The sequence below is a fragment of the Anarhichas minor genome, unplaced genomic scaffold (assembly GCF_050575085.1).
Source record: "Anarhichas minor isolate MPS153535 unplaced genomic scaffold, ASM5057508v1 ptg000023l, whole genome shotgun sequence".
In the NCBI taxonomy this organism is placed as follows: Eukaryota; Metazoa; Chordata; class Actinopteri; order Perciformes; family Anarhichadidae; genus Anarhichas; species Anarhichas minor.
The window spans coordinates 392302-407559 of NW_027466469.1; the positions used below are offsets into that span (position 1 = coordinate 392302).

The 15258-nt window shown below is 39.8% G+C and overlaps 1 protein-coding gene across 1 annotated transcript; it reads right to left on the bottom strand.

Moving 5' to 3' along the window:
* Positions 1-8969: 8969 nt before the first annotated feature.
* cyp24a1 (cytochrome P450, family 24, subfamily A, polypeptide 1) lies at positions 8970-14313 on the bottom strand. The gene is made up of 11 exons (XM_076096990.1): positions 14009-14313; positions 13659-13849; positions 13479-13572; positions 13306-13399; positions 12838-12929; positions 12420-12531; positions 11378-11523; positions 10567-10733; positions 9638-9716; positions 9176-9373; positions 8970-9080 (listed from the first exon to the last, which is right to left on the bottom strand). The coding sequence occupies exons 1-11, from the start codon at positions 14270-14272 to the stop codon at positions 8970-8972; spliced, it is 1548 nt and encodes a 515-aa protein (XP_075953105.1). The 5' UTR covers positions 14273-14313.
* Positions 14314-15258: the final 945 nt, after the last annotated feature.

Sequence of the window (15258 nt, forward strand, 5' to 3'; positions counted from 1 at the left end):
CTCCAGCTCTGAATATTTAAATCTTCTTTGGACAAGCGTGTCTTTTATAATAACTTTCAAACTCGCCAAATAACAGAAGCTGTACGCATACAAAACATGTGGCAGCTGCTCAAATACGACATACAACAAAGCGGCATGAAAAAAAAGAGCGGCGACAGACGCTTCCTGTCACTGATGATGATGACAAGCAGCAGGAGGTGCAGACCTGCGTGTGTGTGTGTGTGTGTGTGTGTGTGTGTGTGTGCACTTCAAACAAGCCTCATTTCCTCCTGTTTGAGTCAGTAGAGTCACAGTATGAAATGTTAAGGGAGGCTAAATATACAGCAGGTCTGTACATTATTAGAATATCAAAAGGGTCACGTTGTCATCATTTCCAATTATAGTTTTATAAACCGACAGCCTTCCACTGTGGTTTAGCTTTGTGATGAAAGGGGCTTTTACTTCTTCTACTCTATCTGAATTCCCGTTGCACCTATGAATCACACCGGTCCGGATTCAAGGTGGAGATACTAAAACACGGGTTTATTTTGAAATAATTAAATAAAAAACGATCTGGTCTTCAGTGGCGCTACTGCTATACGGCCACGTTATCTGGAATAAGAACAATGTACGCAACTGTGTACGCAACAATCACAGTATTGCATTAAAATTAGTAGCCCAAAAATAATGATATTCTAATGGATCAAAATGTATTAAAACTCTAAGCAATTGTTATTTACACCTCTCATGACTAGTGTACAATATATGTTTGCTCAAAAGAGTTGTTCACGTAGCGGCGTTTCAACATTACCACTTTTATTACTCGTCCATCTCTGAACACGTGTGACATACTTAATTGTTTTGAACTGCCCTTGGGAATAATTATATAAGAGTCTGACCATTCTTGGTTAAAGACTCTGGTCTCTCTGGTCTCTCTGTCCACATTCCTCTTTTTAGAGAATGTCATGTGGAATAACTTCTCTGACTCACAAAACTCTAATTCTCTGACCACTCGGTCTCTGGTCCGTCTCTCTCGAGTGTGTGTAAACACTCGAGTCGGAAAGTTGATCAGAATACATATATTTGATTGGCTGAGTAGCATTATGTGAGAATATTTACAAAGCATGTAATTGGTCGGTGTGTGCAAATCAGACTTAAGTCCAGAGGGATATCGTGTTTGTTTCGTTACAAAAGTGAAACACTGACTTGAATAATTATGACTGTGGCAAAACTAATTATACTCAATATTAGCTTTGTGCAGACTGGACTCAATAGAAAGAAAACAAAGTAAAGAAGTTCACTCAGCATCAAAGTTTACAGGTCACGTTATCATACTCAAAGTTCTTCACTTTGTTATGTGTTGCGTTTAACTTTCACCTAAACTTGAGGATACTTTTAGTCTACATTTTAATTATTAATATTTACTAAACATGTGCAGCACACACAAGACTATGGGGTTTACATGTTCATTTATATTGGGATACAATTTACTAACACAACCTGATCTTAGTAGACTTGTTTAAGTCAGCATTTCCACTGCAGGTGAACTTATTTTGTGAAAGTATTTTGTTACATTTATGGTTTCATGGATCAGAAATATGGGTATACATGGTCCATTTGTTTGTCCAAATAAGTAAAAAAAAAAGAATATGAAATAAAATGAACAGTAAATATAGCAAACTGTCATTGAACGAATTCTCGTTCTCAAGAACAGGAACCATCCGGAAAAAAACAAAACAAGCTAGGCCTGTGAGAGATTATTCAACTTTTAAAAAGCACAATACAACCGAACCGTTGAAGCTACATTATTGCACAAAGGAAATATTGATATTGAACAGCTTCATTGATATTGCACGAGTGAATTGTTTCTACTGAAGCAGTGTCGATTGTAAGGTGTGACAGCAGCAGGAAGGAAGGAGCTCCGGTTTCTCTCCTTTACACCACAAGTGAGGCAGCCTGTCACAAAAGAAGGTGTTTATATAAAGAAGGTGTTAATACGGCCTGCATGCAACAGATGACAAAATATCAAGGGTTCATCCGTCAGTGACGTCAGTGACATCCGTCGTAGTATCATGATTGAATAACTTAGTGAAAGTGTAGTTGGATTCTCTGAACACAACAGTTGTCTTTTCCTAACTCCTCATGAATTCTCCTTCACATCTCTCCTTGACCCTATGACGTTTTCTATCGTGGTCAAGACAAATGGTTAGAAATAGACGTTAGGAGGTCATTTTTGGACTTTTCGACCGCAGCCAGACTCGGTGTACAATCCTCTTAAGCCTTTGCCTTACAGTCCACAAAATTGGCTTCATCTGTAAATCATCTACTATTTACAATTATATTAACATGTTTACGTTAACATTTATTTGGTTTGAGTACAGTATTGTTGATGCTAATATGGATGTATTAGTGTTTAGTGGGTAAAGCATTGGTGCTTGTGTAAATGTTATTTACTTCTCTATTTCATCTTTTATTACTTGCATTGAAATACTTTTAAGCCCTTGTCCACTTTGGTTTAGGCCAGTAATCTTTCATCCACTGATGTACTCAATATATTATCTAGTATACTTACAAAGGCACGTACCTTTTATGTTTTATGCTCTTTTTCAGTTTTACAAAAAATTACATATTTTCCTTCATTAAATCCTGCCAAACACAACAACCTGTCTGTTCCTTGGAGAATACGGTGCTGGGAAATATAATGTCATGCTGGCTGTAGAGCTGATAAATTCTTCCTGAAACAACTTTTAGTGAGGACAGTGATGACTCAGCCTCTCCTCTGGAGCCACCCTCAGGACAAACTAAACAGTTTGTTCATAAAAAGACAAGTTTTTGTGTGGATCCTTCTCTTGGTCTGCTGTTAGCGTCAGTGTCTCATAGACTTCAGTTGAAGTGTTGGCCTGCAGACTAATTCATGTCTGAATAAATCTGCATTAATCAGCAGCGTCACAAGTTATTTGAGTCATTTGTAGGCCTCATCTTTGACACTATTGACACTTTTTTTGGCTGATGCGCAGATTCAGGACCTTTCCAAAATTCTTACCAATGCTGTTAATAACAACTGTTTACACAATGTGTAAAGTTATTTGTGAATAAATACCTGCAGCCATCCGCAGCAGGAATCGTTGTTGCATACAGTCTCTATTTTGATTTACATCACGCGACGACACGGCTCACATAGTGGTACGTTCATTTAGCATCTAAATCTCCGAACACACCGGATCTAACGTTAACAGATCGTGCTTCGTGATGTGTTCGACATAAATATTAAGTTTATACAGTGTGATCATTTACATTGAGTCTTTTTTGACTGTCAGCAGTATTATTACAGAGAGTTCTCAGCTCCAGGCCAGACTGCCTTTCTCATCGTGTTTACAGAAGATCCGTTATTATGCAGGTGCTCCCTAATAGGACTGTCTGGCTGAATGTAACCATTTGAATCAACCTTTAAAAAAATAGATTTAGGCCAATAGTCAAAAGCAGAATGAAATTTTAGCCCTAACTCTTAAAAAACGCTGTGTACTTCATGTGAATCTATTCATACTGAAGTCAAGCTAGTAATATTCCAAACATTAACACACTACGTTATATTCATGTAGAATTTAATGTTATCCTATTATCCCAAAATAAAAACAATTACATGAGTATTACAGGGAATTGTGTGTTATTTTGGTTTCTGAATATTTCTCTCTTTTGAAACTTTACATATCACTGTTGATCAGCGAACCGCTGAGCTAATATGTTGTCAACGTCTACTCTAGATTGTCAAAATTATATTAAAATAATAATAATATTTACAGCTGAAGGAGCTACTTAGCCTTGGCAACGGTTGTGTCCACTAACGTAATAATGTTTATTCGATCAAACAATGTAAGAAAGCACAATACAAACACTAGAAACTAATTAAGGGTACATTGCTTATGACAATTACCTGCCTGGACATATAAATAAGAAAACCTCAAAAGTGAGGTTATGGGGGCGTCTGTAAACATGCAAAATATAAAGTGCATAGTATAAAATAACACGTATAAGTAAGTGGGCAATCACATCTGTGCCACATTCACCACAAATTCACACAAAACATACACAAGTCAGTTACCGCAGCGTTTGGCCACTAGGTGGCAACATTGTACAATTTCCATCCAAGCACGAGCTCTGTTCCTCCACATTTATATAAACTACTCTTCTGGTATGTATAACCGTGCAGAAATTAAAGTTGTGGTTATGAGATATCTGTCAGTCGCTTTCAGTACTTTTCACATTGTTATAAAATATGATTTCAGCAAAGTCATTCAATGGGCTCAAAGAATATTTACATCACCTTCCATGTGCAATTTCTAAAAACGGTCTTATATCATTACTACGTCTTTATTAGAGTACCTCTACCTAGAGTGTCTTAAACTTGCATTCTCTCTACTGGCCAGTTGGGGGCGACTCCTCTGGTTGAAAAGTTAGATTGTATGGAAGTCTACAAGAAAATGACCCTACTTCAAGATGAGTTCATGGTCTCAAGTCTTCTTCAGTACAGCATGATGTCCATTGTGTAAATTATGGTCCCGTTTAGAGTAAAATAAACGATAAAGCAGGGTGTGCTTTAGGGCGTGGCTACCTTGTGATTGAGAGGTCATTCCTGCGCTTCTTTACCACGCAGTGAAATGTTAATCGAGATCAGGATAGAGGTCCAGCGTTTGCTTGTACATTTTTTTTTTCTTTAAACACTCTAAGGAGTCGGCTGTTCGCTTGCGTTAGCTGATGTCATAGCTTGCGCTATGCTAACGGTACCTGTTCCCGCCTGGTAACATTAGTTACGGGTGCATGCGTGCAAGCTATCGACTCAAAGCCTGATGTATATGTAACCAACGTTTGTTTTTTGTGTGACCAAGTTGAAGTGTACTGCGGTAGTGTAATGAGCTGCATTACAGTCAGTAAAACTACAGTAGCTTTAGTTAGTTCATTGTAATTCCAAGTGTTCATTTGATGTGCTTTCATGTTGAGTGTATGATATAGCATATCTTAATGCTTTTGTTTGCTTAATGTTTATGTTGCATGATGTCTGTTGCTATGCAGCATGATCTGCCCTTTGCTGACAATGCTGGATTGCTTGGTGCAGGGTCTTCATTTCTTTAATGTGCTACTTGTCTGTGTTTTTGTATGTTTTCTTTTCAGGTTTTTTCTAAGCCAACCTGCTAGAGACTGCAGATGAAAATGAGCTTGCATGGCTATATCTGGCACATTTACATAATTAACCTAATTAATGTGCTTTGGCTACTACTTTAAGTTAGTAAAGGTGATCCCATGTTTGTACAAAATGTTAATATACACATTATTCTGTTATATATGGTCTGAACACTTGTTTTTTCAAACATTCACAGGCTGAATAAATGGTTGATTAACATGAGGAGAAACAACTGGACCCCATATAACGAGTCACCTCTGTGCAGTAACGTTACTCACTTTGAGGAGGATCAAATCTTCACAGACAAGAAGGTGAAATATACATTTTTATGGACTAATTATACAGTAAACTTTCCAATGTACCAATGTCATGGTGCAGGTGACTGAAATACAAAACTAAACATGGTCACTATGTAACATCTCTTCAAATAATTACTACGTTATTTTACGCTGTTAATGTACCTAGCACGCAAGCATTTGCAGGGCTTAAAATATATTTGTTCACAATTAAATGTGGCGTTGGTAATCTTGAGAAACAAGCAAGAGTATGCTTACTATAAATTTAACTCAAAAAACGCCAGCACAGTGTTGCCAGCTCTTTTTCAATGAATGTAGCTAGCAGCACTATAGATACCAGATTATTTTCTTTTTCTTGTCAGAGCATTTGATTCATTGATTGCCGTCAGGACACAAACATCAAATCAGCTCTGTCTTAAGTCAATACCGTAGAAATGACCACATGCAGCAAACCTTGTGGTTTCACAGTCACAACTTGAGTCACAGACCACATGCTCAACTTCTGTGGCTCTATAGCTCAGTGATTAGAGCACTGGTTTTGTAATCCAGGGGTTGTGAGTTTAATCCCCTCTAGGTAGCATTACATTTAATAGTAACATTAAATCATAGAATTAGTTCAGCTATAGGGATGCAGTCAATAAATACACATACAAAATACAGTAGTCACATCTCTTTTGACTGGTGAAGCCTCTTGGAGGCATGTTAACCTCTTTTGGCTCCTTCACGTGTTGATGTCACCTGAGGTCACATGTGAGGCTGTGGGCCTCACGGCAGTCATGCGATTCACATGAATCAAGGTGTGAAGTGCTGTGAAACTAACATGGACGATATGTCAGGACAACAAATGTGAGAAGCTGATAAGTGGTGTTGCTCATTTCTTCAGGATGTTCTCAAACAAGAATCTCTTGTCATAGACCGAGAGGTGGTGAGAGTAGTATTCAGATACTTTACTGAAAGTAAAAGTACCAGGACCACAATATCAATTTCCAAATACAATTTTCTTAATATGAGAAGTAGTACACCTGTCAAATTATAAAAAATATAAGTACCGAAAACGAGCACCGAAAACGGAGGAGTTTGAAAATGCTCCAGAGGACGGATACGTTTGAAAACTCCGGGTTGCGTTTTCGTGTGGACGGTCGAAAACGGATAAGTTGAGAAACGATGACGCCCACACCCGCGTTCACTACTTGATTGGTTCTTAGCAGTCATGACGTGTCCTTCCCTGATTCGTCACACTCCTATCACCTGACCCTTACCCGGAAGCTCACAAACATTGATTACCGATCGACTACCAGGTTAATTGAACATGGACAACTGATTACAGGTGTTGCTGACCTTGTTGTCTTTACTAGCAGCTGTTCAGTTAAAGTCTGCATTATTACGGAGGAAGCAGCTGTTATTGGAGCGATTAGCGAGCGGCGTGACCAGCGGCGTTATCAGACCTACGGAGGGGCCGTCTGAAGTCACGGTTAGCGGCTTTAGGGAGGGGAGGAGCTCACATGGATCCACTATTATGTAACAGGCATACGTACCTCCTTATTTGTCATCTTTGATGCTGTTATTACCAAACTGTGGATATAAAGAAATATCGAGCAGTTATCTTCAACAGCATCAATTTCCCTCGGGAGAAGAAGTAAAGCTCTATCTCACCTTCTCTTGGGTTTTTATACTCAATCTTTATCACACTGATTGAATGTATGATAAATATGAAGCTCTTTAGCTCACTGCTTAGGTCATGAAGTCAATCCTAAATATGACCTGGCTTTCAAAGTCAAAGACTTTTGTATTGTGTGAAAGTTATTGAAGAAAAATAAGACACTTGATGTTTGAATGCACCAGTGTATTGTCTCTCTCCTGAGAACTGTTGAACCAAAATAAAAGTAGTTCAGCGAATGTGTTGTAAATCTTGATCCTCAAACTAGAATAAATGTAATATACACTCAGAGCTGTGGTAGCGAGCCACCGTGCAAGTTACTGGCGTGATCAGCGGGATGTATTTGTGGTTTTGTGTTTTGCCCAAGGACACTTTTTTGACATGTAGACAGGATAAAGTGATTAATGGAAGACTCTCTTCCTGATGCTGTGTTCACACCAAACATGGTGCAAATATTTTGATTTCAAATAGAAAAAGGATTTGAATTCTTAATGTACCTTCAGATTTTTAAGAAACCCTTAGCATTTAGTAAATTACGAGAAAAAAAAAATAGTCGATAAAAAAGACAAAAATCTGCCCTATTTTATTTTATTCATGCCTCCTTCAAATTAAACAGTTGGAGGAAAAAAAATCTCATAGTTCATGTCCCCACTGAGTCCAGAACTTATGACGAGCGGTCACAAGCAGACATCTACTCATTCTAAGGAGTCACAAGGCAACAGGGATTGGGATCTACACAGAAAATACATTTTTCTAAACGCACGAGGCCCCTCAACTTAGTTTTCAAGTATTTTATCAAATGTTTCTTTATCTGGAAAAGATTGAGATTTATTTTATGTCAAAATGTACAGATTAGTTAGCATTATCCTGTAATGATTCGAATCCAATTTTGGACGAAGATCTGAAGAAAACAGAGCTCGTGTAATAAAGAGAAACATGCATACATACTTAGCTAAGCTTTTCAAATATTTATATATTCCGTTACTAAAGCTGTAAAGACTCCAAATCACCCAAATACTTTAATACCAATTATTGTTTAACACAGAAAACAAAGGCAGACGTGGCTTTAATACATTAATGAATTCATTTATTTTAGTGAATAAAATATGTCTAGATAAAACAATGTACAGTATGATAATAGCACTTTATATACACAATGAAAAATATACATATGCATGACAGTATATATATATATATATATATATATAACTACAAGGACAAGAAATAATTAGACATTTACATACACAGCTGCCTTGGTACAACCTTCAACTTGTACATGACAACTGGTATTTGTCAGTCATTCGTCATAATAGTTTAAAATAGGTTTGAGGTAATTCTGGCGTGATTACATGTATAATAATGTCTGTGTCTTCTATCTATTTACAAAGCAGCAATACAGGGAGTCACTGGACCATCAGGGCCTCGACAACAGAGGTATCATCTTTCTGTCACTACGTCCACAAGAGTTGAATATGGAGCCTGAGAGCTGAGGGAAAGAAGAAATAATAATGAATTCTAGATCTAGATTAAAGAAACAAACTTAAAGAATTTGACATTTTGGATGATACATGTATTCACTTTCTGGTAGAGAGTGAGATAACATGTATACCACTCCTATCTGTACAGTAAATACTGCAAGCAGCCAGTTAGCTTAGCATAGAGACTGGGAACCATGTTTCCAGTGTCAGTGCTAAGCTAAGCTAACAGGCTTTAGCTTCATAGTTAATGGACGGATGAGAGTTGTATCAATCTTCTCGTCCAACTCTTGGCCAGAAAGAGAATAAGCATATTTATACGAGTCAAATGTTTTTGTTTATAGAAAAAAGAAAAAATGGAGATCTAATAGAGAGATCTCATTACCTCATCTCTTAATGAAGGCAACAGGAAGATCTCTTTTGGGGACCAAAAGTCCTGAATGGATCACATCGACCGGCTCATTATCTGTAGCCACGATCTCATAGTCTCTCACGAACTGTAAGAAACACAAGAGTCAGATTTGATAAGTCGATTAAAGCTTCAAGAACAATCGCTCCGATTGTCTATAAGCTAAACTTTGTCTGATCTTACCCAGCACATGGCCAGCTGTAGCTGCAGCTCTGCCAGCCGGCGGCCGATGCACATCCTCTTTCCGATGCCGAAGGGAACGTGGGCGAAGGGGTTGATGGTGTTGTTCTCCCGCAGCCAGCGCTCGGGTTTGAACTGCTTCCCATCATCAAAGTACTCCTCGTTGGAGCCCAGTGCATGGCTGTTTATCATTAAAACCGTCTGTAAATTAAGGAAAATCACAATTGAAGCATTATTACATTAGTAGTACAGTAGATAACAAGAGTAAAGACAACGCTATTGTAAATCTGATCCTGCTATGCAATTCGCCGAGTTGCACAAACCTAAACATTTGCTGCATTTGGACTTTGTACAGTATGTGAGTGTCTTTTGTCGCACGCTTCATTCAGACATCAGTCAAATGTAAATTAATACAAGAATGTAATCTGCTCATGTCAGGTGTATGCTAAGAACTAAGCCACTTACCCCTTTGGGAATCGCATAATCTCCCAACACAGTGTCTTTGTCCAGAGTCCTGCTGGTGAAAGGGACTGATGGCGATAACCTGTAAGCACATGGGAATACGGCCTCAGTGAAGCTATGGTAAAGCACGACACGCACATCTAAGCCGTTAAGTAAGAGTTAAATGTACTCTTGATGTTTTTCACAGTGTAAAATGAGGTGAGACATAATCTCCAATCAGTGGTCATATACTGTACATTCCCCGTGTGATGTGGTCATGGCATTAGCCTTAAATATTATGTTAAGCAACTTGGGACTGCACGAGAAGAAGGGTAGAAAGTGGTCATGCCCGCGTGTTCCACGCTATTGAGGCAGTCATGTGTGCGATTGCTGCCCCTTAATCTCCGTGGTAACCAACGGAGTGAAATCGTGATTGATCCAGTGAGTCCGACAGGAAATGAATGGGTGGATGCTACAACCTTTTTATTAGCCTACCATGAGCTGTACAGCTATGTATGTATGGAATATTCACATAGGCGTGTCTTTTGACTGTGCTGCATGGCTTGTGTGTCATATCAGATTGTTTTTTAAATCAAGACCTTCATTTAATTTATGTCCTGTTACTAATTGCATGTGTCATAAAATGACTATAATCAGTGTTGCTTGGCTGTGTTTTGTTGCTTCCTTGCACAAGTAAATGTACTCAACAGTGGACATTGTTTACATATTAACTTTGCGGTTTTGATGGCGTCTTCTGTCTGTATAATTTATATTTAACATATCGGTGGAAAATGAGCCAGCTGGCTAACGCATAATGTGCCATGTCCTTGTAAATAGATAAATGAAAATAGTTGGACATATGTGCCTGTTTATCATTTCTCATAATGTGATTGCAGTAGCAGCCAGGAGCTTTTTGGTTCTATTCTCTACACCATGACCCTGTCGTAATGTACCTCATTGACTCCTTGAGGCAGGCCTTGAGGTAGGGCATGCTCTTGATGTGCTCTCCACATGGGTCCTGGCCGGGAGCAACCACCTCTCTAATCTCCTCCAGCAACTTGCTCTGGGCAACAGGGTTACGCGACAGGTTGAAAATAGCCCACAGCATACTGTTGGCGGTCTGAGAAATGTAAACACAGGGAGAGAGAGAAAGAGGGAGAGTGGGAGGGAGAGAGAGAAAGAGGGAGAGAGAGAAAGGAGATGTCACTTATTGAGGCAGCTACTCCAAGTGCATTCCTCAGTGGGGTCCTGAAGGGAGCTGAGGAATGTTTGGGGTCCCTAAAGGGCCCCTCAGTTACCTCCACATCACATTCATTTTCCACTTTAGAAACACTGTAAATGGAGCACCCGTTTGTTTTAGAGGCTGAACAGTTTATTTTTTTCTTTCCTTACTCAAAGGAAAACAGGCGAAAGGTAAAACATTTAAAAGGTTAATCCGCATTCATAACTATATGGCGCTGTTCCGCAGCCATGTGATCAATTTTTCTTTAAGAGCATTAATTGTAAATAAACGCTGGCGTCCATCTTGTGATGGGACCCTACTGGGGGGCGCCTAATGGCCCCTTCGCCATTTCCCAGCCCCCTTCTGCTGGCGCCATTTAAACTCGTCAACTATCTGTAAAGTTTTGAGACTGCATCTTGCTCAGTGGCAACAGGAGAGTGGTATCAATCTTCTCATCTAATTCAGCGATTTACGCGTATTTCGCAAATATCAAACTATTCCTCAAAATTAAATGTGTCTTTGAAGTACAAAAAGTTGCTCACCGTCTCAACTCCTCCGATCTGTAGCTCTGTGATGGTTGCGTACAGCTCCTCCTTCGAGAGACTGCTCTGGTGTAAGATGTCCCCGATTAAGTCATCCGGATCTCTGACTGCGTTCTTCACCAGCTTCTTGTCTATATAGACTTTGGCTGAGGAAACACGAACATAGTAAAGATGTAAAGATGTCTCAGTGATTTGGCGTCATGTTCCTTGCTAATGTCTACATGTGATCAGGGCTCCTCTTTTTCAGTACAGTTAGTTTGGAAATCCATGACAATATATATGCAAAATGCATAGTTTTTTGGGATACAGAGAATAACTAATATTACATTTTTAACTGATGCACCTACACGGAGGAACCTGATCATTTGGTTTGTTTGGAGTTGAATCAGACCTTGTGCTGAAACAATAAGTTGATAAATTAATTGAGTGAAATACAGTATGTGCAGAGTCCAGCTTCTCCGACATGAAGATTTCTCTTTTCTCTGCTTTATATCGTTGTAAAAAAATATTTGTACTTTCGACAGTAGGTCGGACAAAACAAGACATTTCAACCCTTCGTCTTGGTCGTAGGACATTTTTGTAAAATTTTCTGACATTTTATAGATCGAATAATAATATTATGTGTCCAATGTTTCAGTGTTTGTCATCCGGATCAAGTTACGTCAGCATTAAAGTCATTTTCTTTGAGTTTTCCTTCCTCTGTATGATTCATACATCAGATTGTATGTGAGTTTGGGCATGATGTCTTATCTATTAAGAGGGCACTTTTTTTTTTTATCTGAACAACGAGTTACAGCACAATCAGCATCAGCAGATTTCTCCCTCTTAGGTCACACGGTTTACTATGACTCTGGCTGCCGTTTACACAGAGTGCCAAGTACACAAAACACCCTGAGGCACTCGGTTCAACCCCCCCCCCCCCCCCTGCCTCTGTCCTCCCTATCTATCCTCTGGCTGGAATGTGAGCTCAAACTGTGATGCAACTTTGTGAAATGAGAGTGATCTGTTTTGCAGTGTAATATTCATTTGTGTGTGTTTGTACCTGTGCTGAAGATGCGGTCCCACGCTGCCGTGTGGTCCTGCCACGTTTTGGTGTTGAGGGTCTTGTGGAGCGCCACCGGTGTGACCATCATCTTGCCAAACGTGCTCATCATCTGCACAGACAAGACAAAGAGGGCAGAGTGTTCATATCTAATGATCTCACCCTGGAATTCTTTGATGCAATTAAGTTATCAAGATCTTCCGTTTCTTGCACCCTCTGGCCTGTGAGACCTTTGAGAGTTATCGCCTCCTGACTGTGGATGATACTGGTTTGACCCAGTAATCCCAGCAGTGACCAGCTGACCTCATGCTTGAGAGGAACCTGACGAACTACGGTGTTTCTAACGGCTCATCGTGTCACAGATCGTCCAGGCTGCCCTCTCCCACTGTTCACACTACGAGTGGAGCAACGCACTTACTGTTTTCACGGCAGTGATGAAGTTCATGGCTTCCTCGTTGACTTCATCCTGCAGAAGACCAAATCTCTTGTCGTAGAGGACGAGGCAGATGGCTGAATGACAAAGAAAAGCAAAGATTGAGACTCAGAGCCTGAGATGAATGTATATAGAGATTCAGTAAGACTTGAAAATGTTTTGATATTTCTGTCTACTTTTAGATATCACAAATGATCTACTGGTCCATTTTATTGTATAAAGATAGAGGTTAAATAACATGACATGTGTATAGAACTGTTATCATGGTTACAGCCATAATGACTTATGTGAAAGCAAACTGTATTTTTGAACATTTGATGAAGTTTTGTCCCTTTTTTTAGACATTTTATGGATTAAACAATATCGAGACAATAATCAGCAGTTTCGTTGATAATTAAAATAATCCACTTGCAGCCCAAATTATTAATTTATGCATAAAATAGTTGAACTTACTCTCAAAAGACCATTTATTCAGCTCGAAGTACAAGTCCTTGATCTTCCCACTGACGTTTTTTTCCCCAATTCTGGCAACGAAGTCCATCAACACCTGCATTTACGGACAAAAGCGGTCAGGCATCGATCATACGATTATAAACACTATACGTCCGATATTTGAAGTGTCTTACCTCGTTTATTTTGCGATCGAGCTTCACCACCTCTGACGGTTTCATGAGTTTCTGCTGAAAAGCGCGCCTCACTCTCTGCCAGTCTTTCCCCTCCCTGCAAATACAACCGGCTTTAAAACAATTGTGACCCCATTAAGTTAAGCTGCGTCACCTTCTATACGAATAAACAAGTGTACTTACAGAATGAGGAGTCCGTACGCCTCGCCTCTCAGGTCTCTGTACGCTGTCCAGGGTTTGATCTCCAGTCTCTGAGGGTAATTCCCCTCCTTCCTGTAGAGCGCCTCCAGCAAGCAAGGTGCGCCGATGTGCACCGACTCAAAGGAGCCCAGCTTCATCCGGAAAATCTTGCCGAATTTCTTATGATAATCAACCTAAGACAAACATTGTAAGTGTCATTAATCAAAGTCATTGAATTAAAATACATGCAACGTCGTTTATGCTCGTTAAAAACACATTTAGTTGCGACAGTTTAACACAAATAAGCTGCATTTCCTTCGTAAAAGTAGACAACGTTATTAATGTTACTGTACCAGCGCCTCGTGCTGTCTTGCCAGACCTCCTTTCCGGAGGAGTTGTACCAGACTGCCAACGAGCGGCCAGTTGGTGGGTCCGGGTATCGCGTCCAGGCTGCGCGCTCTGGAGGCAGCGTGCGGGCACTGCGCAGCCTCCACAGCATCCTTCTCCTCCAGGACGCACACAGAGGATGTCGGTTTGAAGTGCTGCAGCCCGACGGACTTTTTCTTCAGAAACTCGACAAACTGAGGAACTTTTTGGATCTGCGCCCTCATCCTCATACTTGTAGATTTGTTTGAGGGGAGAAAAAAAGCGGAATAATTCAATGTTCAATAGCAGCTCTTTTTTTTTTTTTTTTTTTAAATCTTGGGGAGTTTCTCGTTTCTTGGAACTGTCACACCTTACGGCCATATATTTATACCCTGAGAGTGTTTATTCCTGCCGTGCACTGAGCCAATCAGCGACCGGACTTGCGTGGTGTGGCTGTCGAGCCGACCATTCATTTATCCACGTTGGAAGGGTCGTATGACCCCAGATAGACAGAGGAAGTGCCCCCCCCCTCTCTCTTAATAAATAAACACACGCGCCACATCGGAGGTGACGCGGTTCGCTTGAACCGTGTTTCAGAGCGACCCGCGATTTAAAGAATCGAAACTTTGGCAGAGCAAATACTACTGCCACACTTCTGCTCCGTGGACAAATATTTGACAGATTGCAGCCTCTGTGTGTGCGTATTTGTTTTTTTGAGTGTGTGTTCTTTGTAGAGAGGTAAAGTGGGCAACTGGGCATATTCAGGGATTTTGTCCATTTGTGTCTTTATTATAATTACACATTTTATTACTATTTATATTAAAACCCTTATAGAGTTCATTCACATGGGTTACTGCCTCATCTTATGAACAGTCTCAAACATCCTCAGAATCATGTCATTCAGTAATTAAGGTTTTTCATGTGGCCTCTTAGAATAAAATCTAATTGCAAAACTATCTTATACATAAGTGCACATAAGGCAAGCAGGAAAATAATACAAAAATCCTCATTAGATGCATTTTGTTGATCAGCTTTTTGATATCAGCTCGGTATGAGTTGATTATTTGCAGAGAAAACACCTCCTTGAGATCTAACCCTCTCACCCCCATACACTCACACACATACATGGCATGACTTAAACAACATGTGCAGGGGCCCCTTGTTGTAAAAGTTCTCATTCACAGACTCTTGGGTGCTGAACAACCTTGACTGAACGAGAGCATCTCCAGGTGTAACA

What these genes read in the sequence shown, in the direction of transcription:
- cyp24a1 (XM_076096990.1), bottom strand. Translation starts at nt 14,272, where the DNA reads ATGAGGATGAGGGCGCAGATCCAAAAAGTTCCTCAGTTTGTCGAGTTT. An exon ending in TCATCACTGCCGTGAAAACA is followed by an intron (nt 12,532 to 12,837) that starts GTAAGTGCGTTG and finishes TTGTCTGTGCAG; the next exon opens with ATGATGAGCACGTTTGGCAA. An exon ending in GGACCGCATCTTCAGCACAG is followed by an intron (nt 11,524 to 12,419) that starts GTACAAACACAC and finishes GTGTTTCCTCAG; the next exon opens with CCAAAGTCTATATAGACAAG.